Source organism: Tamandua tetradactyla, chromosome 25 (assembly GCF_023851605.1).
Source record: "Tamandua tetradactyla isolate mTamTet1 chromosome 25, mTamTet1.pri, whole genome shotgun sequence".
NCBI classification, from domain to species: domain Eukaryota; kingdom Metazoa; phylum Chordata; class Mammalia; order Pilosa; family Myrmecophagidae; genus Tamandua; species Tamandua tetradactyla.
Genome location: NC_135351.1, coordinates 28,837,387 through 28,862,463, shown reverse-complemented (window position 1 = coordinate 28,862,463; position 25,077 = coordinate 28,837,387). Strand labels below are relative to the sequence as shown.

The 25,077-nt window shown below is 39.9% G+C and overlaps 1 protein-coding gene across 1 annotated transcript in view; it reads right to left on the bottom strand.

Moving 5' to 3' along the window:
- SCGN (secretagogin, EF-hand calcium binding protein) overlaps window positions 1-25,077 on the bottom strand; it is a 69,241-nt gene that overhangs the window by 43,012 nt on the left and 1,152 nt on the right. Inside the window, exons 3-6 of the mRNA XM_077143528.1 lie at window positions 16,556-16,648; window positions 8,832-8,921; window positions 3,513-3,569; window positions 3,030-3,107 (exon numbers count right to left, since the gene is read on the bottom strand). Of these exons, the coding sequence (XP_076999643.1) occupies window positions 3,030-3,107; window positions 3,513-3,569; window positions 8,832-8,921; window positions 16,556-16,648 (318 nt within the window). The remainder of the gene's footprint in view (window positions 1-3,029; window positions 3,108-3,512; window positions 3,570-8,831; window positions 8,922-16,555; window positions 16,649-25,077) is intronic.

Genomic DNA, 25,077 nt, shown 5'->3' with positions numbered 1-25,077 from the left:
CCAAAGGTGGAAGCAACCAAGTGACCATCAGCAGATGAATGGATAAACCAAATTTGGTATATCCATATAAATGGAATATTATTCAAGTGTAAAAAGGAATGAAGTTCTGATCTATGCTACAACATGGATTAACCTTGAAAATTCCATGTTGAGCAAAATAAGTCAGACAGAAAAGGACAAATGTATGATTCTGCTTCAATGAAATATATAGAACAAACAAATTCATAAAGACAGCAAGTATATTAGAGGTTACGGAGCTGGTGGGGAGGGGGATTGGGGAGTTATTGCTTAATGGGTACAGAATTTCTGCTTGAGGTAATGAAACAGTTCAGATAATGGAAGGTGGAGTTGGTAGCACAACATTGTGACTGTAATTAATACCACTGAATAGAAAACTTAAAAAGCGATAAAATGGGAAAGTTTATGTCAGATATGTTACCACACTAAAAAAATTTTTGTCAGTGGTATACACGAGGTATGGGACAGGGGTACTTGGATTCACTATGAAGGAAGATTATGGATGATTTTATTTAGGGAAAATTGATGTATAATTGAATGTTGAAAGATTATCCAGAGCCAAGGGGGGGAAAATAAGAGAGAAAAAACTAGCCAAGCTATGTCAAGAAGCCAAGCCAAGAGGCAGTTTTCATATTGTTAGACAGAGGTAGGGAGTTCAAGGAAACACAAAAACATACTGGAGATTCTGAATGCAACTATGTCATTTTGTATTACATGTTTTATAAGTTAACAAAATCATAATGATAACAATCAGTGCTAATATTCTATTAAATCAATGTTTAAAAGATGTTCAACTGGAAAAACAACTTTCCCTTTATTCTGTTCCTCACATATCATATTTCCTGTTTCATATTATTTTTTTGATTATAGGATTCCACTGAAACTTAATTGAAAGGGAACTGAGATATTTCACTGTAGTTGAGAAACGGTGTACTGTTTCTAGGGGGTTCCCTCTGTCCTTTAGTGCTCAGGAACCTATGTACTCAGGATTTCTAACATCATGTTGCCTGTAGTTAAAACAGATCAACATGGTAAGAAGCCAGATTATTTTTTTTATTGAGAGCCTGTCTAGGGAATTGATTCTCTCCTTGGCATCTGCCTTTGTCCTATCCAGGCCATTTATAAGTAATCATGGTCCAGAGGATGGGGATGGACTCTTTTTTCATTCAGAGTAGTCAGAGTCCAGAATGAGAGCCAGGAAGGGACCAGGGCTGAAAGCCAGAAGGAGAACACAGCTTCCAGTTTAACTGTTGTCTTTGGCAAGATAACTTTTCTCAGCTATCTGATATTTACAGTGCATTTGAAAATTCAATGTGGTGGTACCCTTGCCCAACCTACTTACCTTTTCTAAGCCTCAGACACCAGACATATAAAATAACATGCGCAATACCAATACTGTAGAGAATTTGCTAGAAACAATGAAGTTTTTTGAAAACATCAATTAAAGGCCTAAATAGATCATCCTAGCAGTACATGTTTAGCCAGGAACCCACAAACTCTACTTGGTCATACTTATCTGCATGTATTCCCCAGAAGGGACAGTAAAATGAGTCTGCTCAAGAATTCTTTATATAACAAACCGAACAATCTTCCATATAATTAAGACTACCAGCAAATTCGTTACTTATTAATTAAGAAACCTGCAGAGTTTGATGTGAATGGGGTACACACCTGGAGGTAAGAAAAGGATCAGGAGAGGAATGTGGGGAGGGAAGCAAAAGGTAGAGCAGCCTGATTCAATTCAATCCACACTGTCAACCAGTACTAAGAGGAATGAATCAAGTTAGGAACTGAAACTGAATATAAGGCTGTGTTCATTAAAGACAACTTTGACTTCACCATTTTCCCGGGAGCCATGGCACTGGCCTAGTCTCAGGGTTATTCAGGACATGTGTGCCACGAGGGGATAATGAAAATATGTCAACAATATTGACCACAATAACCACTGTGGGAAAAGCTACTATGTATTGGCCACTTGCTATATTCTAGAAACTGTGCAAAGTGCTTCAGATGCATCAACTCACTTTGTCCTCAAAGTAACAAGGTACTTTTAATTTGTTTTATAAAAAAAAAAACAAAAAAACTTAGAGCTTCATAAGAACTGGGAGCAGTGAGCCATGCTCCCCATCTGTCTGACTTTCAGCCACTCTAAATCTCCGGGCGAAATGAGTAAAACGCTCACCAAGGCAAGTGGGGACTCCCAGATGTTTGATCATGACTGCCCAGCCCACATATCCTTGCTTCTCTGTAACCTGGCTTAGCATTAATGTTTGGGGCCTGTTCTAGTTTGCTAGCTGCCGGAATGCAACACACCAAAGATGGATTGGCTTTTAATAAAAGAGGATTTATTTTGTTAGTTCTTCAGGGGAAAGACAGCTAACTTTCCACTGAAGTTCTTTCTTATGTGGGAAGGCACAGGATGGTCTCTGCTGGCCTTCTCTCCAGGCCCCTGGGTTCCAACAACTTTCCCTGGGGTGACTTCTTTCTGCATCTCCAAAGGCCTGGGCTGAGCTGTGAGTGCTGAGATGAGGAATGCAGAGCTGCTTGGGCTGTGCTATATTGCGCTCTCTCATTTAAGCATCAACCAATTAAGTTAAAGGTCATTCATTGTAGCAGACACGCCTCCTAGCTGACTGCAGATGTAATTAGCAACAGATGAGGTTCACGTACCATTGGCTTATGTCTGCAGCAACAGAACTAGGTGCCTTCACCTGGCCAAATTGACAACTGAATCTAACTACCACAGGGCCTGATGCTTATTAGCCTAATATTGACTGGCTTTTCTAGTCTCACCAGTGACAGCATCCTCCCTCAAATACACTCAGTCTGGTTCCAAGAGGCTAAAGCAATTAGATTTTAGCCAATCTTTTCAGAGTTGAGTTTTTCTCATGCATTCACTGAGTCTGCACATGTTTCTCGGCCACCTACTCAATGCCAGGCACTGTTTCTGACTGCTGGGGAGGCAGCGGGAGGCTGTTCTCCAGGAGAGGATGCTGCTCAAAGTTACTCACCATGGTGCCAGTATATTCTTCCAGCTTGGCCTCAGAAATGGCCTTTTTGTGGTGAAAGAAGAGGTCTCGGAGGAAGTTCTGTATACCGAGAGAGGAGTCACATTTTAGATAGGGAGCAAATAAACCACAAAGCTCTCACAAGGCCTTACTTTAAGGATTGGTGGTTGGTTTGCTTTAAGGAGTAAGCAAAATGTTTTTAGCATTTAAATCTGCAAATGGAGAGCTGTCACTGTTTGAAGAGAGCTAATGGAACCCAGAGAATAGCACCAGGCGTGAAAACTGTGTCATAAGTCCCCTATTATGTCTGTATCCCAGTGGGAGCAATGCCACCAGCACATTCTAAACCTTCTAAAACATGAAAAGTCTTTTTTAAAAGTAATAAATTCAAAACCATGTTTCTTGGGCTCCAGGTACACACTTATCAGATTCCCAGTGATGGACAAATCCACTGGCCATCCAGCCACAGCTCCCAACAAGACTTACTTGAAGCTCGGCAGCTGATATAAAGCCACTGCAGTCAGCATCATATTTACGCCAAATCTGAAATACGAAAGAACAATTAATCCATTTGTCCTCAGATAACTTGGGGCTGACTTATACTGGTGTCTACTATGATTCAGCATCTGATGATGATTCTTAACTGGATGCAAACAAGACTTTTTAAAGGGAGTTTTAGGCTTTCTTTGGCAACAGCAGTTGTTTGGGCAGATCTCACCTAAAATGAATCACTGCATTTATTGGAACCACTTAGAAAGACCACAATGCATTTACTGAAAGGGCTGACTGGGAACACTCAAAAAGGCTACAGATAGGAAGGGATGGACTTCAATTTCAGGCAATATGGCAGACTGAGAAACCTCCCCTGTAGAGAATGCCTAAAAACACAAGAGAATAGAAAAACAACTCTAATCATAGAGCTGAGCTGGCAAGAAAGTGAGAGGAATTCTAAGGGGCTCAACATGACAGTAAAGAACAAACCCAGAGAGGTAGCTCAGGGGGAAACCAAAACCTGCCCCAGCCACGTAGACTGATGTGGAACAGTTTAGCCTCCGACTTTGTCCAAACGCTGCACCCATGGTTAACAGAAGACAAATTCTGGGCCCATGCAAGGAAACAAGTCAGAATGAGATATCTGCATAAAATTAAAACTCTAAATAGCAATAAAGCTAATATAAAAGTGAACAAACAAAAATTTTGCCCTTCAGAGAAGGTCCCTAAGACACCTTGTTTTTATGGCCTTGTCTTTGGGTGGAGGGGCTAAAATATCTTTGATAATTCCCAGTGACAGGTCACCACTGGCTGGAGACCTGCACTCCACCAGCTAGATACAGTTACTGAACTGGAAGACAGAAGAGCTAAAAATCCGAGGAAAGCACTGGACTGTTTCCTTTAAGAAGTGGTCTTATTCTGATCATCTCTGATTATTCCACGCGCAAGTCTCCTATCAGTTGGTAAGCTCCCTAACTTCTTTGCAAAATGAAAAGTAGTACCAAGCGTGTTTGAAATCGACAGGTTTTCCTTGGATCTATAGTGGGTCGTTTGTGTCACCAATTCAGGACCCACCTACAGATCCCAACTGCAGGGCTAGTGGGACATGCTTATGCTGATGCTGCTATTTAGTGAGAAAGTTCAGAAACTTCACCCCTTTCAATTCCTCCCACCTCCATTTCTGTCTGAATTTAGCCTGACTTACAAAATCAATCAATTAAATGTGATGCGTATTCTAATTTTTATTTTGTGGGTATACCAAAACTAAGAATGAGAATCTTATGTAACAAATACTGTTTTTACCAGCATTCTTCATACTATTTTCCAAACATTTTCCATCTAAATTATCTTATAATGTTACTACTCCTGAGTCATTGGAGGGTCAAAGACTTTTATGGTAAATATTCAGCAACACAGTCTTTAAATAATGAAGGCAAAATAAGGGCATTTCCAGACAAACATGAACAGAGATCATTACAAACAGTCTCTCACTAAAGGATATGCTAGGAATAAGGAGGAATGTGAAGAAAGGAAATTTGAGATATCCGAAGGAACAGTGGATAAGACAACAGTAAACATGCCGGCAAATGGAAATAATCCTTAGCTACATAAAATTTATGGGATTAAAGAAAAGATGGAACTAATGTCCTCGGCAATAATTGCGCATGAACTGGTATGTGGGTTATAGGAGTTAATTTTTTTTTGGTCCTGTGGTTTAGGGGAAAAATAAAGGCATTAATGTAGACTTTAAAATATGTAGGACAAAAATGGAGTATAACAATTTAATAAAAAAAGAATTTAAGAATCAATAGTGATATTAATAAAAAATACATTGGGCAGGGAAAGGGAAAGCTTTTCTTTACAGAAGAAATTGACAAACTAGAAGGGAGAATAAAAATAAAAGAGTTATAAAAAAAAGGATGAGAAGTTTCTATGATTCTGTTTCTTTTCCCATTTCTCAAAATTATTCAAGACTACACAAGACCTAAATTTTAATGCTTCTTGTTCTAGTTTGCTAGCTGCTAGAATGCAATATACCAGAAAAGGAATGGCTTTTAACAAGGGGAATTTAATGAGTTGCTAGTTTACAGATCTAAGGCCGAGAAAATGTCCCAATTAAAACAAGCCTATAGAAATGTCCAATCAAAGGCATCCGGGGAAAGATACCTTGGTTCTTTCTCTCAAGTGAGACGGCACATGGCAAACACAGAGCTTCTCTCTCGGCTGGAAGGGCACGTGGTGAATACGGCATCATCTGCTAGCTTTCTCTCCTGGCTTCTGGCTTCATGAAGCTCCCCGGGAGGCGTTTTCCTTCTTCATTTCCAAAGGTCGCTGGCTGGTGGTCTCTCTGCTTTGTAGTGTTGCAGCATTCTCTGCTCTCTCCGAATCTCTCATTCTCCAAAATGTTTCCTCTTTTATAGGACTTCAGAACTAATCAAGACCCACTCAGATGGGTGGAGACATGTCATCCCCTAATCCAGTTTAACAATCGTTCTTAACTAAATCTCATCAACCAGGGAGATGATCCCATCACAGTCCCAAATACACAGCATTGAATAGAGACTATTCTACCTTTAAGAAATGGGATCCATATTAAAACATGGCTTTTCTTAGGGGGCATACTTCCTTTCAAACCAACACACTTCTTTATTAATAGATGTAAATATTTATTATGCAAAAATGAATAAAATGCAAATAAAAGAAAACTCTTATCTCCAGAAATCCTTTCCCAGAGATAAATACTGATCATTTCTATGTGTTTCCATTCCATCATTTTTCTATTATATATGATAGATAGATAGATAGATAATGACAAAAGTGAACTGAGGGAAAAAGAGAAATGAGAAAAAAAATAAAGTTTCAGTGGCTGAGAGGTTCCAAATAGAGTTGAGAGGTTATCCTGGAGGTTATTCTTATGGATTATATAGATATTCCTCTTTAGTTTGTGGTGTATTGGAGTGGCTGCAGGGAAGTACCTGAAACTGTTGTGAGCTGTTCCAGTAGCCTTGATTCTTGAAGAAGACTGTATAGCTTTTACAGTGTGACTGTGTGATTGTAACGACCTTGTGTCTAATGCTACTTTTATCCAGGGTATGGACAGATGAGCAAAAAAAACACAACAGGATAAAGAATAAATAAATAATAGGGGGAGATAAAGGGTAAAAATTGAGTAGATTGAAATACTGTGGCTCAATAAGAGGAAGGGGTAAGGGGTACAGGATGTATAAGTTCTGTTTTTTCTTTTTATTTCTTTTTCTGGAGTGATGAAATATTCTAAAAATGATCATGGTGAAGAATACACAACTATGTGATGATATTGTAAACCATTAAGTGTATAATATGCTTGGACTGTACATGTGTGGATATTGCTCAATAAAAAATGTTTTTTTTTAAAGTGAATTGAGAATTACTATCTATACATTTGGGTGGCCTGTTTATTGTTTTTCTTTTAAAATTTTCTGTGAAATATTTCAAACATTAAAATTATTTTGGGAAATATTTTTTAAATAAACTTTAAATAGCAGTCCTATGCACAATTGGAAAATATGGGGAAAAAAAAAGAGTCACTTGAAATCCTACTACTTAAAAGCAACCAACAGGGTGTGCCATGGTGGCTCAGCAGGCAGAGTTCTCGCCTGCCATGCCAAAGACCTGGGTTTGACTCCCAGTGCCTGCCCATGTAAAAAAAAAAAAAAAAAAAGGAAAGAAACTGACATTTTTCTTGTATGTTTTCACTTACTGCCTTATTTATGTGTGCGTTTGGGATGCAGGTGGGTGGACAATAGATACATATTTTTTAAACAAAATTAAGATCACGTTGCATATATAGTTTTCTTTCTGAATTTTATATTGCATTTCTTCCATATCATTAAATATTCTTTGAAAACTTGATCTTTAGTGATGCATAACGTCCTAAGACAGGTCCTTTTGCTGCTCAATCTGGCATATAAGTGCTTATTAGTATTTGTGGGATGAATAACTCATTTGAATGTATTGTAATTGATTTCATTTTTCCTTCATTGTCAGACATTGATATTATTTTCAGTTTTAATTTTAAGAAGCATTGTAACATTTAATAAACATCATTGTACAGAAAAATTTTGTCTCTATTTCCGATTATATCCTGAAGATAGATTACCTGGTGAAATAGAATTATTAAATCAAAGGGTAATGATTTTTTAAAAAATAAGTCTCTGGATAATGCAATTTTGAAGGACCATGATACATTTTTATAAAATTACTTTCCAGAAAGATTATTCCAGTATACATGCCTGCTGACAGAACCCGAGCCGCAATATGCCATCACTTCCTTGCCAGTGCAGCATATTTTTGTTAATTCTTTAAAAATCTTTACTATCTTTATCAGTACAAATTATTTTTAAACTTTTGCATTTCTTTGAATACCAGCATATATTTATGGCTTATTCAGATTTCTTCTGTGAACTGTCTGTGCCTGCATTTGGCCCAGTTTTAAATGGCCTCTACTTGTGCAGGAGATAAAGCAGTGCTAAAAGGATGCTAAGTTATCTCCTAAGTGGGGACTTGGTACCTGTATGAGGAGTGGGGTACTGGGACTGCAGGGGCCCTGGGTGCAGCGGCTGCCCTGGGACTGCTCTCTGGGCCTTGGAGAAAACCGTGCTCTGCCCTTTCTGGCTTCCTTCCCTGGCAGAGCAGTAACACCAGATAGAAAAGAGCCAGTGGGGCCATTGGCTCAGCCTTTAGCTTGTATTCAAGCCCAGTAGTTGCAAGTATAAGGTCTGCAGATTGAATTAACACTCTCATAGGTTATTTTTTGACTGCACCATGCTTTCAAAAATGGGATTAGTTGCCAACATTTAAAAATAGGTAGTTTCACATAAAGTCTAGATTTGCAATGTTTTTTGCAATCAGATCTGGTAGTACTTGGGCAGCATTCCCAAAAGGCAGCAGTTCCCCGGAGCTCTGCAGAACCACAGGCTTTAAATGCAGGTGCTCTCTGGTCTCCACAGTACCTCATCTTGTCCACTCACATTCCTGCTCCATTCTTCGGCCTACCTACCTGCCTGGCTCCTGTCTAAGCTTGGACGTTGCTCTAGCTCAGGCAAAATAAAAAAGAAAAGAGTCAGGCAGCCCAGGGGCAGAGACTGAAAAAGAGCGCTGGAGTTTGGAGCTAAAGTCCCGACTCAATACAAAGGACATCCTTGCCTGGTCTTGTCCTCTTGGCACAGCTCTCCCTTAGGGACTGGACAGAGGTGGTGACAGACACAGCAGGTTGCTCCAATACTGGCCTCATCTCAAGCCCTCTTCCTCATGGAGCTACTACCAAGCACTCACCTGCATAAACTCCACGCTGCTGTCCAAAGGGGTTTCCCAGCGAAACAGCAGAAGAAAGTTTTCATCTTCAGACAAGAACATGCTGGCAAGCTAAAGGAATGGGGGAAACAGCAGTCAGTGTCTCCAGCTAGTGCCCTGCTAAAGAAGTGCTCCCTGGGTAAAAGGCATGCTGGGACACCCCACAAGACAGAAGGGCTGAGATGCTTCCAACGGAGAGCCCAGCTGGCAGTTCTGTGTCTGTCGCCCTGCTTTGATCCACTGATTCTTTCAAACACTGTTGCACCCACAACTAGGTAAGAATCATTATGGGAATCTGCCTTCTACAAACTTAAAATATTTCAGGCACTATTCTAAGAGCCTCCAATATTAAATTAATTTAACTCTATAATAATAAGAGCAAATATATGTACATCTTCTACAAGAACAATGATACATATTACAATATTTATTATTTATATGAGCCATGCATTTTTGAAATGTTTTATGTATGTTAACTCATTTAATCTTAACAACAACCTCTAGAGTATACACCATTATTATTATTTTATAGTTAAGGAAACCAAGCTCTAGAGAGGTAAGGAATTTGCCGGTAGTTACACAGGAAGTGGTAGAGTTAGGACTTAAACTAGGCAATCTGACTTAAGCCCACACTTTTTTTTCTTTTTTTTATTAATTAAAAAAAATATATTACAAGAAAGATACACAAACATTCTTAACATATGCTCATTCCGTCCTACATATATAATCAGTAATTCACAATATCATCACATAGTTGCATATTCTTCATCATGATCATTTCTTAGAACATTTGCATCAATTCAGAAAAAGAAATAAAAACAGAAAAAAAATTATACATACCATATCCCTTACCCCTCCCTTTCATTATCACTAGCATTTCAAACTAAATTTATTCTAAGATTTGTTTCCCCTATTATTTATTTTTATTCCATATGTTCTACTCGTCTGCTGACAAGGTAGATAAAAGGAACATCAGACACAAGGTTTTCACAATCACACAGTCACATTGTGAAAACTATATCATTATACAATCATCTTCAAGAAACATGGCTACTGGAACACAGCTCTACATTTTCAGGCAGTTCCCTCCAGCCTCTCCATTACATCTTGGATAACAAGGTGATATCTACTTAATGTGTAAGAATAACCTCCAGGATAACTTCTGGACTCTGTTTGGAATCTCTCAGCCATTGCCACTTTGTCTCATTTCACTCTTCCCCCTTTTGGTCGAAAAGGTTTTCTCAATACCTTGATGCTGGGTCTCAGCTCATTCTAGAGTTTTTCTCAATCCCTTGATGCTGAGTCTATCTCAGTTCATTCTAGGATTTCTGTCCCACGTTGCCAGGAAGGTCCACACCCCTGGGAGTCATGTCCCACGTAGACAGGGGGAGGGTGGTGAGTTGGCTTGTTATGTTGGCTGGAGAGAGAGGCCAATCTGAGCAACAAAAGAGGTTCTCTTGGGGGTGACCCTTAGGCCTAATTTTAAGTAGGCTTTACCTATCCTTTGTGGGGTTAAGTTTCATATGAACAAACCCCAAGACTGGGGGCTCAGCCTATAGCTTTGGTTGTCCACACTGCTTGTGAGAATATCAAGAATTCAACTTGGGGAGGTTGAATTTTCCCCCATTCTCATGATTCCTTGAAGGGGACTTTGCAAATACTTTTCCATTCGCTGATCAAATCACTCTGGGATTCATCAGGGCATCACTCTGGACAAACCAACAAAATTTCATGTCCTACCCAAGGTTCCATGTACTTATGTTGTTCAACCAATTATCTATATAAGTTATATTAGGAGATGCACTAGTCAAAATATAAATTTTGTACCAAATAAACATTTTTTGCTTTAGTCTCACACAGAAGTTGAAATTTTTAAATATTGATTACCATCTATTTTCAGCACCCTGCAGTAATGACATTCCTTTGTTCTTCCTCATGCAAAAACATTTTTTAAAGTTGTACATTTAGTCACTATCATTATACACTCTAGGCATTCCTAGATTATACCATCTCAATCTTTATCATCTATCTTTCTTTGTGATTTCATTTATGCCCCCAGCCCTCTTCCCTCTGTCATTCTCACATTCAGCTTCACTCAGTGTTTTAACATGATTGTATTACAGTTAGGTAGTATTGTGCTGTCCATTTCTGAGCTTTTATATTCAGTCCTGTTGCACAATCTGTATCCCTTCAGCTCCAATTACCCAATATCTTACCCTATTTCTATCTCTTGATGTTCTCTGTTACCAATGAAATATTCCAAGTTTATTCACTAATGTCAGTTCATATCAGTGAGACCATACAGTATTTGTCATTTTGGTTTTGGCTAATCTCACTCGGCATAATGTCCTTAAGGTCCACCCATGTTGTTACATACTTCATATCTTTATTCTGTCTTATAGCTGCATAATATTCCATCTTATGTAAATGTCACAGTTTGTTTAGCCAACTGTCTGTTGATGGACATTTTGGCTGTTTCCATCTCTTGGTAATTGTAAATAATGCTGCTATAAACATTGGTGTGCAAATGTCCGTTTGTGTCCTTGCCCTCATGTCATTTGAGTAGAGACAGCATATAGATGGGTCCTGTTTTTTAATCCATTCTGCTAGTTTATGTCTTTTGATTGGGGCATTTAATCCATTAACATTTAGTGTTATTACTGCACAAGTAGTACTTTCTTCTACTATTTTGCCTTTTGGATTTTATATGTCATATCTAATTTTCCTTCTTTTTACCTTTACTCATAGTCTTCCTTTCTACACTCTTCTCCACACCTCTCTCTTCTGTCTTTTCATATCTGCCTCTAGTGCTCCCTTTAGTATTTCTTGCAGAGCTGGTCTCTTGGTCACAAATTCTCTCAGTGATTTTTTGTCTGAAAATGTTTTAATTTCTCCCTCATTTTTGAAGGACAATTTTGCTGTATATAGAATTCTTGGTTGGCAGTTTTTCACTTTTAATAATTTAAATATATTATCCCACTATCTTCTTGCCTCCATGGTTTCTGCTGAGAAATCTACACATAGTCTTATTGGGCTTTCCTTGTATGTGATGGCTTGCTTTTCTCTTGCTGCTCAGCAAGCGAATGATTCTCTCTTTCTCTTTGACCTGTGACATTCTGATTAGTAAATGTCTTGGAGTATGTCTATTTGGATCTATTCTCTTTGGGGTACGCTGTACTTCTTGGATCTGTAATTTTAAGCCTTTCATGAGAGTTGGGAAATTTTCAGTGATAATTTCCTCCATTAGTTTTTCTCCTCCTTTTCCTTTCTCTTCTCCTTCTGGGACACCCACAACACATATATTCATGCACTTCATATTGTCCTTCAATTCCCTGAGTTCTTGCTCATATTTTTCCATTTTTTCCCCTGTATTTTCTTTTTATTGTCTGATTTCAGATGTTCCATCCTCCAGTTCACTATTCCTATGTTCTGCCTCTCGAAATCTACCATTGTAGATTTCCATTGTTTTTTTCATCTCTTCTACCTTGCCTTTCATTCCCATAAGTTCTGTGATTTTTTTTTTAGACTTTCAATTTCTTCTTTTTGTTCATTCCTTGCTTTCTTTATATCCTCCCTCAATTCATTGATTTGGTTTTTGATGAGGTTTTCCATGTCTGTTTGTATATTCTGAATTAATTGTTTCAGCTCTTGTATCTCATTTGAATTGTTGGTTTGTTCCTTTGACTGGGCCATATCTTCAATTTTCCTAGTGTGATTTGTTCTTTTTTGCTGGCATCTAGGCATTTAATTACCTTAATTAGTTTATTCTGGAGATTGCTTTCACTTCTTTTACCTAGAGTTTTCTTGCTGGATGAATTTGTTGTCTATCTGTTCTTTGACATTCAGTTCAGCTTTATCTGGAACCTCTAGCTTAGGTTTTGTTTAACAGAGGAGAATTTTTCAGTTCTTGTTTTCTTGTTTCTTGCCCTGGTTGTATGGTGCTTTCCCCCTTCCCCACCTTAGGAGGGTCTACTTAAGTGTTATAGAACCCAGCCGGATATTCCCAGACCAAACTGGCCTCCTATCAGGAGGAAAGAGTCACCTGCGACGGTTTTCCCTGAGGGTGAGACCCAGCAGGTTGAAAGACTTTCCTGTGAAGTCTCTGGGCTCTGTTTTTCTAATCCTGCCCAGTATGTGGTGCTTGTCAGCCTGCAGGTCCCACCAGCATAAGATGATGTGGTACCTTTAACTTTGGCAGACTCTCCTTGCTGGAGGCGTGGTGGAGACAGAGGAGAGGTTGTAGGCTGGTTTTAATGGCTTCAAATTACCAAGCCCTGGTGTCTGAATTCCTTAAGGGAGGGATCCCACCTGAGTTGGGCTTCACCTCTCCCCTGGGAAAGGCACAGGCTCCAGACAAGCCCTCAAATGAGCTTGTTTCTGCCTATGCCTGGGGCAGTTGCAGCCTGAGAAGCCTTGCTGCCATATCCAAAGGCAGTCAAGCCCTTGTAGAAACACAGCCATAAAAACCTCTGTTTCCTTTTTTTTTTTCTATTTCCGTCAGCCCTGCCCCCTTGGTGCCAGGGCAAAAAAGAGCAACCTCCACTTTGACCAGGTTCACCTGAGCTGGAGGCCTATTTTCAGTAGTCAAAATTTGTTAATTAATTCCACAATTGGAACTTAGTTGGGCTCAGCCCCAGCTGCTGGTAAAGTCTCTTTCCTTTCCCCTCTGGGAAGCAGTCTGTGGGGGAGGGGCGCCGGCCGCTGCGGCTTGGGGAACTCACGGTTCTGGGGGGGGCTCACAGCCAGTCCACCTGGTCCAAACTGGGATATGCTGTGTGTCCGGTCACTGATGTGTTAAGCCCACACTTTTTAACCACTAGGTATTGCTTGTGAGGTGTTATATATAGAGATTACTTCAGTGCCATATGTGAAAGCAGGAAGGATTGCTGTTTGGTTTGATTCTTGAGTCTTGGCTGTAGTTTGTATTCTTTTACACTATTGATGTCTGTATGAAACTACAGTAATTGGTACACATGTGATAAATGCAATCAGCCTGCTTTGTTTGTGCATACCAGTTTGATTTACTTCACTCACTCCCATGAACAAAGGTAGTATGTCATCCCTGTGTGATCATAGCACTTATTTCTGTATATAGGCAAGTTTGGCTAGGTTTGCTTTTCTAGATATTACAAGAACCTCAATTATTGTCTCCTCTCTGAGTTTATCTCAGAAGCAATGACCATGTCCTCTGTAACTGGGCAGTTCTCTTGTACAGTGTCACAGAGTGAGTCCAGAGAAAATGCTCCTAGTGGGATTTAGGCGCCAACAGCTCACACTCCCATTCCTGTTTTCTAGTTGGATGTGAGACCACTCAACGAAGCATCATGTTAAATAATAGCTGTCATACATTGGCAAGGTGCTTTCCATTTATCGTCTCATTAAATTTTCACACCATTCATGTAGACCAAGTATAAAACATCCCCAGTTTTCCAACAGGAGGTAACACAATATAGTATGTGAGAGACAGGTTGGAGTGGGTCCAAATCCTTTTGCTCCATTATTCACCAATTATTTAATGTTGGGCAAGTTAATTGATATCTCTGAAACTCAATACTTCAGTTTCTTCATTTGTAAAATGGAGATTCCATATCATAAGGCTTATGTGAAGATTAAAATTAAAATGATCCAATGTTTATAAACAGTTTCGCAAGGAACCTGGTACATAGTAAGCATTCAATAAACAGTAGCTGCCATGTTGATGAAGATGAAAGAATTGAGGCTCAGAAAGGTTAAGTAACTTGTAGGCTTTCATATGCTACTATGTTCACTTTAACCGCACAAGGCTCATTGGAACGGGGAACTGCTTTTCAGGATGAAGCAGCGTGTTTGTTTGGGTTTTTGTTGTCACATAAGGGTGGCAGAACATTAACAAACACAGTTGAAATGTCATTTGCTGGCTTGGGGGCTTTAGAATCTATTCTTTTCCATTTTGATTTGAGTGGCAAAGAGGAGCCCTGGACAAATCAGATCCATGATAATCCCCAAGAGCCTCACTTTGGCTGTCAGTTGTGATCTGTTCCCCATATTACTTTGTGCTGGAGCATCTAGAATGTGTGCAGGCAGGCTGATTTTTATGTCACACCTACCTGTAAATGGAGTAAGTTAAATAATCAATGTTTCAGCAGAAGGTAGGAGAAACAGCAGACCTTCTTAGTCTTAGACTCACAGACTCACAGGATTTAAAGACACCTGGGGACACCCAGTCCAACCCCATCAGCTTCTTCACAAACAATCTTAATTTGCCCATTTGTGGGACAGCATGACAAATGGTTGGCATAGATGTCAAAGCTGTTGCCAAGCTCCTAGTTGCTGTTTCCATTTATTAGTGAGATAATGATATCTTTTTCAGTTATTTGTCATGTATTCTTTATTCATTTATTCGGTTGACAAATATTTATTAAGCACCAGTATGTGCTCTGGGAGCTGGAGAATACAACAGCAAACATGTAGCCATGGCACTTTATTTGGTACTGCTAGCTTGATGTTTGTGCCTGCTTTTTCAATAAGAGATATATGCTGGTCTCTCTGCATTAACTATAATGGGAATTGTGAGCGCCATATACACATTCCCTTTGAGTTAAAATTTTGGCCATCACTACTCCTATAAATTTTGGATTTAGTTTATCAGTTTCCTGAAAGAAAAAAAACACAGTCTCCTGGTGAACATGTCTACTTTTTATCAGGAGACATTATTTTGTCCTATTATCACAGCTCTCTGGAGAAATAAAACAACTATTTTCATCAATAATAATTACTATCCAAATATGATAGCATGATAATATGCATAGCAAGTAATTTTGACTGTGAAACAAATAACTGATTTTCAGATCAGGTCATCTGGTATAGATTCATACTTAAAGCGGGCTGAGCTTAAATTATTGCCACTTATTGCCTATATGATGCTGGACAAGTAACTAAGTTTCCTCATCAGTAAAACAAGGATGTCATCCGTGCCTTTGTTCTGTAGCTAGTGTGGGTATAAAATAACCTAATATATGTAGAAATAATTTCTAAATGATAAATATTTTGTAACTGGAAGGAAAAATGTTCAGGAAAGAGAGAGAACCATCTAAGGTACCACATGCTTGACACAGTTCCTTGCTTTGGTGGGTAGGTACTGACTAAGTGTGGATGGAATTAGGGTAGACAGCTGTTGCCCTTTTTCAATTTTTTTTTTTGCATGGGCAGGCACCAGGATTCGAGCCCAGGTCTCCGGCATGGCAGGCAAGAATTCTGCCACTGAGCCACCATTGCCCACCCTGTCCGTTTTATTTTTAATGATCTTCTGGAATAGATCTTTTCAACCTCCATGGGAGCGGGTACTGAAGTTTAAACTCATTTAATTGTTAGTAAGTGTTTCCGTATATCCAGCTTAATTTAAACAAAACTGGGCAAAGAGACAAATGTTCGATTGGTTAACTAAAAGGCTTCAAATTTCTCACTTCCTTGAGTGTAAAACGGGTATACGTAGTGAATGACCTAAACAAAATGATGGAGAAACAGCACACTCTTTGTTACTAATTGGATCAAAAAGGAGAGGTTGATTAGATTACTTCAAAAAACCGTTTTCAAGGCCAACGGTCTTACCGAAAGGTCTAATTTTCAAATAGAAAGTAAGAATTTTATTGCCTTTCAGCAGAAATTACAGTCCAAGAAGGTGCAGTCAGGAAAGGTATAGCCGAGAGAGGTACAATCATGAAAAGTACCTCTTTCATCTGTGCATGACCGTCTTCAGAGATGTCATAGGAAGCCATAAACTGCTGTTTCACCTTTTGCAGACTTTCATCCATGACTGTGTCCTGCAATGGGCCAAAAAAAAAAAAAAAAAAACAAAAAAAAACACACATTAAAGTCCCTAGAAGTCCCCAAAACATAGGATAGCAGATATTCAGAGCAACACAGGCTGATAATTTTATTATTCTAACCTGAAAGCAGATCCCTTGGCCACTTGATCCTATTCTGTTGTAGAAGAAGAAGCAGAAACAGAAATTTCTTGAGCAACTGACCACTAACTAAAATCCTGACTAGGTAAGACTTATATCTAATTAGCTACTAAAATATGAGAGAAAAGGAACTTAGAGACTAGAGGATTCTTTATTTGAATTTGAACATTATTGTATATTTGGTTGTGGCAAAACATTCTATTGCAATTGACATATAGACTTTCTTTCCAGGAACTCAGAGGTTTTGTTTAATTTTTAAAAAATTCAAGCTCTTCTAGGCTGCTGGGTTGCCATAGGCTCATTCTCTTTATATTGTCTAAAAAAAAAAATTAGAAGGGGAAAATAATTAAAGATGAAGCCAAAGTAATAAAGTTGTTGTTGAGTTACCAAAGCTGTCACATCTCCCTGCCATGTAAATCTTTTCTACACCTTAAATTGTTCTGTCCCAGTGGACTTCAAGGTTATTACAGAGAGCTGTGACATAGTTCAAGAATGATGAATTAATTCTGGTACATCATTCCAGAGGCACAGAAAATCCCAAACAGTGCCCAAGGCTGAGACTCCTGACTCAGTCATGCTGCATTCATGCTTCCTAATGCTATGCCCTATCCATGGCCCAACACCCTCCAGCTGTGAGTTAGAAGAGCTAGGAAGAGGTGACCCTGTTGACTAACTACAGTCCCTGCCAATGTTGGTGGCTGACTCTGGGCTTCCAAAAGAGTCTGTGGATGAAACATCCTTGTACACACATTGAAAGGTTGATGGTAGAGGCTTTCAAAAATTTCTACTTCTGAGAGCACAAGCCTCCAGAGGAAAACCTCAAATGCTGAAAAATTAGCACAGGAAACATACTATCATTTCTTAGCTGCTAAAACAAATACTATACAATAAGTTGGCTTAACAACAGCATGCTATTGGCTCACAGTTTCAGAGGCTAGAAGACTTGCTTTCTCCTGGGATTGGTATCTTCTGGCTGGCTGACAATCTTTGGGGTTCCTTGGTTTTTCTGCCATGTAGCAATACACCTGGCGGCACCTTCTTTCTCTTTCGGGTTTCACTGACTTCCACCTTTTGGCTGCTCCCCGTGGCTTCTCTCTCCATCTGACTTTCACTCTACTTATAAAGGACTAAGGTAATCTAGATGAAAGCTCAACCTGGTTCAGGTGGGGCCACACCTTAACTGAAGGAACATCTTGAAGAGATCTTATTTATAATGGGTCCATGGCCACCAGAATATGGGCCAAGACTAAGTACAGGTCCAAGCTGGGGTACACAGCTCAACACCCCCCCCCATACACACACACAGAAGGAAAGAATTGGAATCAGTTGTACATTACACACTTCAAGGTTTCCTTCCCAGCATATCTTGTTTCCTTCCCAGCATATCTTGTTTCCTTGGCTTAAATCATGGCCCCCAGTTTGAAACCTTTTGGTCCAATGCCACTCTGAAAACGGATGCTTTAGTCATCCTCCAGATATCCACAGGGTTCTGGGTGGCAATGATGAAGGGCAGGTTCTGCCCAGATGACATGGTTCCCTGAAGGCAGTAGTAAGGAGGGAAGCACCTAAGGGTCTGTCCAGCCTGTCAGCTAACATTGTCCTATGTCAAGAACTTGCTACTTGAGCAGAGAAGGCTTATCTGTGTTTATTCTATGGGGAGTCCATGTGTGGTCAAAGGAACTGTGGCGCTCACTGCATTTTACACAAGGAGACTGGGAATACTTCAGTTTCTCAATGGCAGCTTTAGTCTATTAAGAAGAGTCACAGCACCATTTAGTGCCTGACATTTACTTGTTGCTTCTCAGAAGTCAGGTTTTTGAAACTCAGAACATTTTTCTGCACCATAGCCTCTGCCATGATTTGCAAAAGTCTATTGAAAATCAAAAACTAAACTCATCTCTTTAATTCACTCTTGTTCTGCAGGGGCGTCTTCCTGAGGCAGGAAACCCTAATGACCTTTGTTGCTACTGAAATGATGGAAGGAAATTACTAGGAACAAAATAAATGTGTTTAGAGTGATAAGAACATTGCACAGATAACTCTTGAATGTGTCATATTGTTTAGGCTATAGGCTCCTTGAAGTTAGGGGCTGTCCATTTATTTATGCATTATACACTGACCATTTGGGGAGAATGGCTCCAGACAGGGAGACAAGCCCTGGTTCTGGATTTAGGTCTGCCACCAGCTATCTGCGTGATCTTGAGCAGGACACTACATTTCTTGGGCTTTCTGTCTTTCCTCTGTAACAAAAGAGGGGATTAATCATTTCAAAAGCTCTTCCATATTTATCCTTTACTTTCTGCAGTTTTCTCCTCTATAATCCACTTCCTGAATCTGTATCATTTATTTCATTCTTAGATTTTATTAATTCATTCCACAAGCATCTGTTGTCTACTGTAATAGAAACTGTTGTGTCTATTATATTATTATTATATTGTGTCTATAATATATATTATTATATTATGTGATTTATATTATATACACAATAGTGTAAGGTATTATTCTGGGCTCTGTAGACCTGATACTCATCAAGAAAAACCTGGTCTTTGCCCTCCATCACAGGCTGGTGAATTACTTGTCCTGTATTCCTTTCCGCTGGGGCATATCCTAAAAGGGCTTCTCCAAAAGTGTGGAGGTGGTAGGGAGAATGTGGTGGCTTGGAGTTTTGTACCCAGGAAAAAACATGTTCTTAATCTTAATCCATTCCTATTGTGAATAGGACCTTTGGATGAGATTACTCCCCTTAAGATATGGCCCGACTGGAACAGGATAGGTCTTAATCCTATTACAGGAGGCTTCGTAGAGAAGGCCACAGAGAGAGTCATGGGGAGCAGCCAGGAGCTGGAGGTCAACAAAGCCCAGAAGAGAGAGAAGACGCTGCCATGTGCATTTGCCATGTGACAGAAAAGCTAAGAACCAAGGCTTGCAGGCAGATAGCCCCAGAAAACTGGTCTTTGTGGAGAAAGCTTCATCTTAGTGACACCTTGATAATGGTTTTAGCCAATACCATATTTTCGTTTTAGGAAAAATTGGGGGAAGGGAGAAATTAACAGCTATCTACATCTAATTTACTAGACAAAGAAAGAAGATCAGGAAAATAAACATTTATGGAGTACCAGCCATGGCATTGACACCAAGCCAGGCTCTTTCACCAGCATTATTTCACTGAATCTAGAGACAATTAGTTGCATTCCACAGTCCTTAGCTTCCTTGCTGACCTATCACCCTTTTTACACTTTGAACAATTTTTCTTATCTCATGTGTTCCAGCCTCTTCCACGGAAACTCTCCTTGGCCATTCTCCTTGGGTTTCAGTGTGTCCTCTCTTTTTCAGCTGGGTTTTGAGTGATCCTGACTTGGTTAGGCTGTCATCATGCCTTTTTCCCTTAGGCAGTCATCTCTTTTAGAAGCCCAAAATGGTTAAAGAGAACTTAGGCAGATTGCTTCTGTAAATGCATCCACCAAATGTATTCACTTCATGATTATAAATGTGGGCCTCATTTAAAAATTAATACCTTTCTGAATGAATACACACAAAATTAAAAATATAAGAGGAGACATTTGTGATTTGGAAATAAAATCTCAAGTGAAGAAATGGGAAACAATGCCTGGATCATTTGTCTAGCCTGAACACATTTGTCAAGGAGTCCCTGAGGCGACAGTCTGTCTATGGTCTACTCCTGGAGTGGAGAGTGGCTTGATAAGAAGATGGAAGGTTATTGTGATTTAAGGGGTCCTTCAAAGGCCACCTTGGCCTAGAAAACTTTCTTCCACAAGCTGAAAATCTCATTGATATGTATATTTCTTTAAATCTTCAAATTTTTTAACATTTAAAAGAGTAAGCTTCAATTATCCCTGTGTGGGTAACTCCTTGGAGGCCTTGAGGCCAAGAAGGTCCAGAAAAGACACTGGGACAAGTAGGAACCCAAAAGGACGCCCGTATCACCATAGGAATATGTATACAATGGTTGCGTTTGCAACTCAAAAGGACTTTTCACTTGTGTTGGCTCCTTGGCCTTTACCATGTCTCTGTGAGATATGACAGACAAAATACTATCATTCCCATTTTATGGATAAGAAAGTCGAGATTCAGGAAGTTTAAATGATATGTCAGGTCTCAATGCAACAGATGCTGAGATAGGGCATAAACATCAGATTTCCTCTCCACATATACCAGTCTTTCCCCTACACCATGAAGCGTCTTTGGAGTGACCTTCAGAGATGAAGGGCCATATTTTTTCTCTGATGAAGTTAAACAGCTAGTCTGGGACCCTAGATCTCCTGCCATCCTGATCTCCTCATGTAAATGAGAAACTAGGATTTAGGGGATGATTTTGATTACTAAATCATTATACAAATATTCCTTTTTGCTTTCTGGTATATTGGAGTGGACAGAGGGAAATTCTTAAAATCTCTGCATTGTAATCCAGCTGCCTTGATCTCTGATAATGATTTTACAGCCTTTATCTTCTTCCCCTGTGTTTATAAAAGCTGTTACTTCCTTTATCCAGTCATTTTCTTGTAGGGCAAAGGCCCTGATGCTAATGAAGGATATGAAGTCAGCCATTAATACTTTCACCCCCTTACATCTGTAAGCCATATCAGCTAGACTCTACTATTGAAAAGACAACTTGTCTCCCTTCCTTTTGGCTTATGTCTTTAGTATTGACATGATAGCTCTGTCTTCCCTCCTTTCCTATTTCATTCTCCTATTGAAATGATAATGATAACACTGTCTCCTTTTCTGCTTTGAGCTTGCTATTCACAATGACCTCATCTCCCCTTGCTAAAAACCTTAAAAACTTTGAACCCCTTAAACTCAGGGAAAGAGATTTTGGAGCACTAGGCCATCTACTCTTCTACTATGCACCTAGTAATAAACTCTTGATCTCTTTGAAACCCAGGTGTCTCAAGAATTGGTCATTGAGTGTGTCAGACAAAGAATCCACAGCCTTTGTCCAGTAACACTCATGTGACAATCCACAAAATATAAAGAGGTTAGCACCCCTGCTCTCAGCACCAGAGACTGTGTGTATCTGCATTTGGCTGTACAGAGGTCTAAATGTGCCATACAGAAAATGTGTGATGGATATCACTCAACAGGGTGGCCTTCACTTTGAATTTTTAGTGTGACCTTCTGGATTAAGAACTCTTTTAAGACAGTAATCATTTCTGTATCTCTGGAACACAGTATCTGTGGAATGAATACATGATTGTTCATTGTGGTATGGGCATTTGCAAAGGGAATTAATTAACATAGGCTATGATGGTGGAAAATTAGATTCCCAAGAAAATAAATATGAAAGCAGAGAAGCTGTAGCCATACCTTTGGTTTGAGTCAGGGAGCTTGGACTTCTGACCTCTAACCCTAAGGTCCTTGACTGTCTCACGGATCTAAAGCAAAAGAGCTTAGGGCTAGCTCACCTGTTAGAAACCTCAAAATACTTTCTTCTGAGGTTTCTATCACAAGGCAGTAAAGGCAAGTGGCGCTATTCAGACCTCCAAATTGCTACTCCTCAACGGCAGTGAGGGGCTGTTATGGGGGCCACACTGCCTACTGCTTCTGTACTCCTTGGGCCTGAACTGATCAAAAGTAGGGATCACAAGCAAATAGAAACTAGCCCTTAGCCAGGGGGGCTTCCACTGGTGAAGGCCTGCCCTGCTTTTAAGGGCTTGCTTAAGGCCCATTCATTCTCCAGGAGGAGAAAAGCCCCAAACGAGGAATCATTTGTGTAGTGATGACTGTCCATGGGATACCCAGCAAAGATCCCTATAACTAGACCCCCCCTCCCCGAATAATTCCTCAGCATTTTAAAAGGAACCACTTGCAAAGGATACCATTTCTGACAAACAGTTCAAACAACCTATCTCCCTGGGTTCAAAAGCTGTCTCCCTAGCCAAATGCCAAGCAGAAAGGTCTGAGGCCGCTGCCATGGTGGCACTGACTTGATTAGAATCCACTCCCCAGTGGACAGACAGATGGTAAGGAGAGATGCAAACTGACTTAGGGTGCTAAGGATCACAGGCAGACCTCAAATGTAGTGAATTAAAGCATTCAGGGCACAGGATCCAGGGGTTTGCTTTTTAACTAATACAGATAATTCTTAAGTACATCAAAATTTGATTTTCACCAATTTAAGAACCTTGCAATCTTCCACTCGCTTTGCCTGTGGCCACAATGATCCAGACATTCAACACAGTTCTACAGGACACCAGTGAGTCATTTGCTGTCTCCTTTCCTCCAAGGACCAGGCTTGCCCTGTGTGAGAGCATTAGTCCATGGCCAGATCTGAGGGTGGGGTGGTGATGAGAAGAACCAAGTTGCAAGGGATGACACCCTTCTCGGTTTTTCCTAATAACAGCAATCCTTTTAAAATCATCCAAAGCCCCAGAAGAAAACATATCACAGCAAATTCAGCTTAGAGTAGACCCTTATGTTTCAATATCCCCCCATAAATGAAAATAAGACTCTTCCAGTTACAACCCTGGCAGCTCTTTTCCTATAAATCACTAGATCAAGGAGCTTTCTAAAAAGGTATGAATTTTCAAGTCTTTGGAGTTTTAGATTTTCAGGAGTTTGACCATCCAATTTATTCCAAGCCTTCAAATGGTTGTACCTTCATCTTTTTGTTTCCTCAAATACTCTTGTCCATGTTTGACAAAATGGCATCGCATCCATGAAGTCTGGAATGCTATGAGTCTTAGTATTCACAACAGTAAGTGGGAGCTCTATGAGCAAAGCTGAGAGCATTCCACCATAGGCTGCTGGTGTGTCATGTTGCACAGCAAGATTGAAGGGAATTCATTTGGGGTAGGGCTTTCACCATGCTGCTCACAGCTGGTGTCAGTGCAGAAATGAGAGAGAAGGGCATGCAAGTGGTCTGATTCAGAGGAAAGAAGGACATATATCACCATCCTTCATACCTGCCACTCCATTCATTTCACAGGCAGGGTGGGGGTTGGTCGAGGATGCAGGCAGATAGAGAAGACACACAAAGAGATAGAAGGTACAGGGAGAGAGATAGGAGCCTGAAAAAGTGATACAGAGAAGAGACAGAGAGAGAGGAGAAACTGATGGGAGAAAAGAGATGAAGGGCAAAAGGAGTTGAAACAGAGAAAAGATATAAGAAATAGAGTAAAAGAAAGGGAAAGAGAGACAATAGACAGAGAGAGGAGGGACAACGAGAGATTTGAGAAACAGACTGGAAATAGAAGGAAAAACAGAAAGACAGGAGAGAGACAGAGAGATGGGGACACAGATGAGAAAGAGACAGAGATCAGAGAAGGAAAAAAATGAAAAACAGAGAGGTCAGAAAGAAAGGCAAGACACAATGAGAGATGAGAAGCATAAGCACAGAGATAAGAGACAGAGTCAGAGAAGAGCAGAGAGAAACCCTGACCGTCACCAGCCTTCTTGAACCAAGGATCTTTCCCTGAATGCCTTCGATTGGACACTTTAGAGATTAGTGTCACCATTAAGGACTTAAAAGATGCAGGGGTATGATTCCCACTATCTATCAAAAGATAGAAAGGGATACAAAGTAAGAAAAACAGAGACCAAGAGGCCCATGTGACTGTTAGAAGCAGATGGCAGCTTCTTTTCTTCTGATCACCCCAACCCCCATCCTCCCCGCCCCCATCACTGTGCTCCTACAGGAAAATGGGATGCATTTCAGTATTCTCTCACGTAAACAGCTGAAGTCTGAGGATAAACCATCTCCATTATTCATCTTAAATGCTAATGTCCCCAGAGCCACTGCCTCCATCATGCAACCCCAATGGAGCCCTTAGCAGGCTCTCCCACTCCCCTGCCAGTTTCAGCTCATGTGTCTCATTCCTCTGTTTTGGTACCAGGATCTTCAAGAGTTAATACATCCCATAAGACTAGATTTCCATCAGAGAGGGACACAGACGCCAGGAAGATTGGTTCACATTTTTACCTGGGTTCTAAGTGTTTTAGTTACTTTCTGATTTTTCACTTCACAAAAAATCTGTAACCTCTTCTAATAACGTGAATAATGGAAAAAATATTTTAAATGGTTTGTTTGTGGTTCGCTATCAAAAAAATATTGTGTGCATTAGACACCCAAACCTTGAAGCTTTTAACATCTTTTTCCACCTTTGTGAACAAAGTGGGATAGCTTATCTCCAGGTGTACATCCATTAGCAGAGACATAAACAAGGAGGCATTCAAATCAGAGTTATTTAAGCCTACATTTATGATCTCTGAGTGGGTGACAGATGTTACACTGAAAGTCAGTGACCAGCAACTCTAAGGCTTCAATT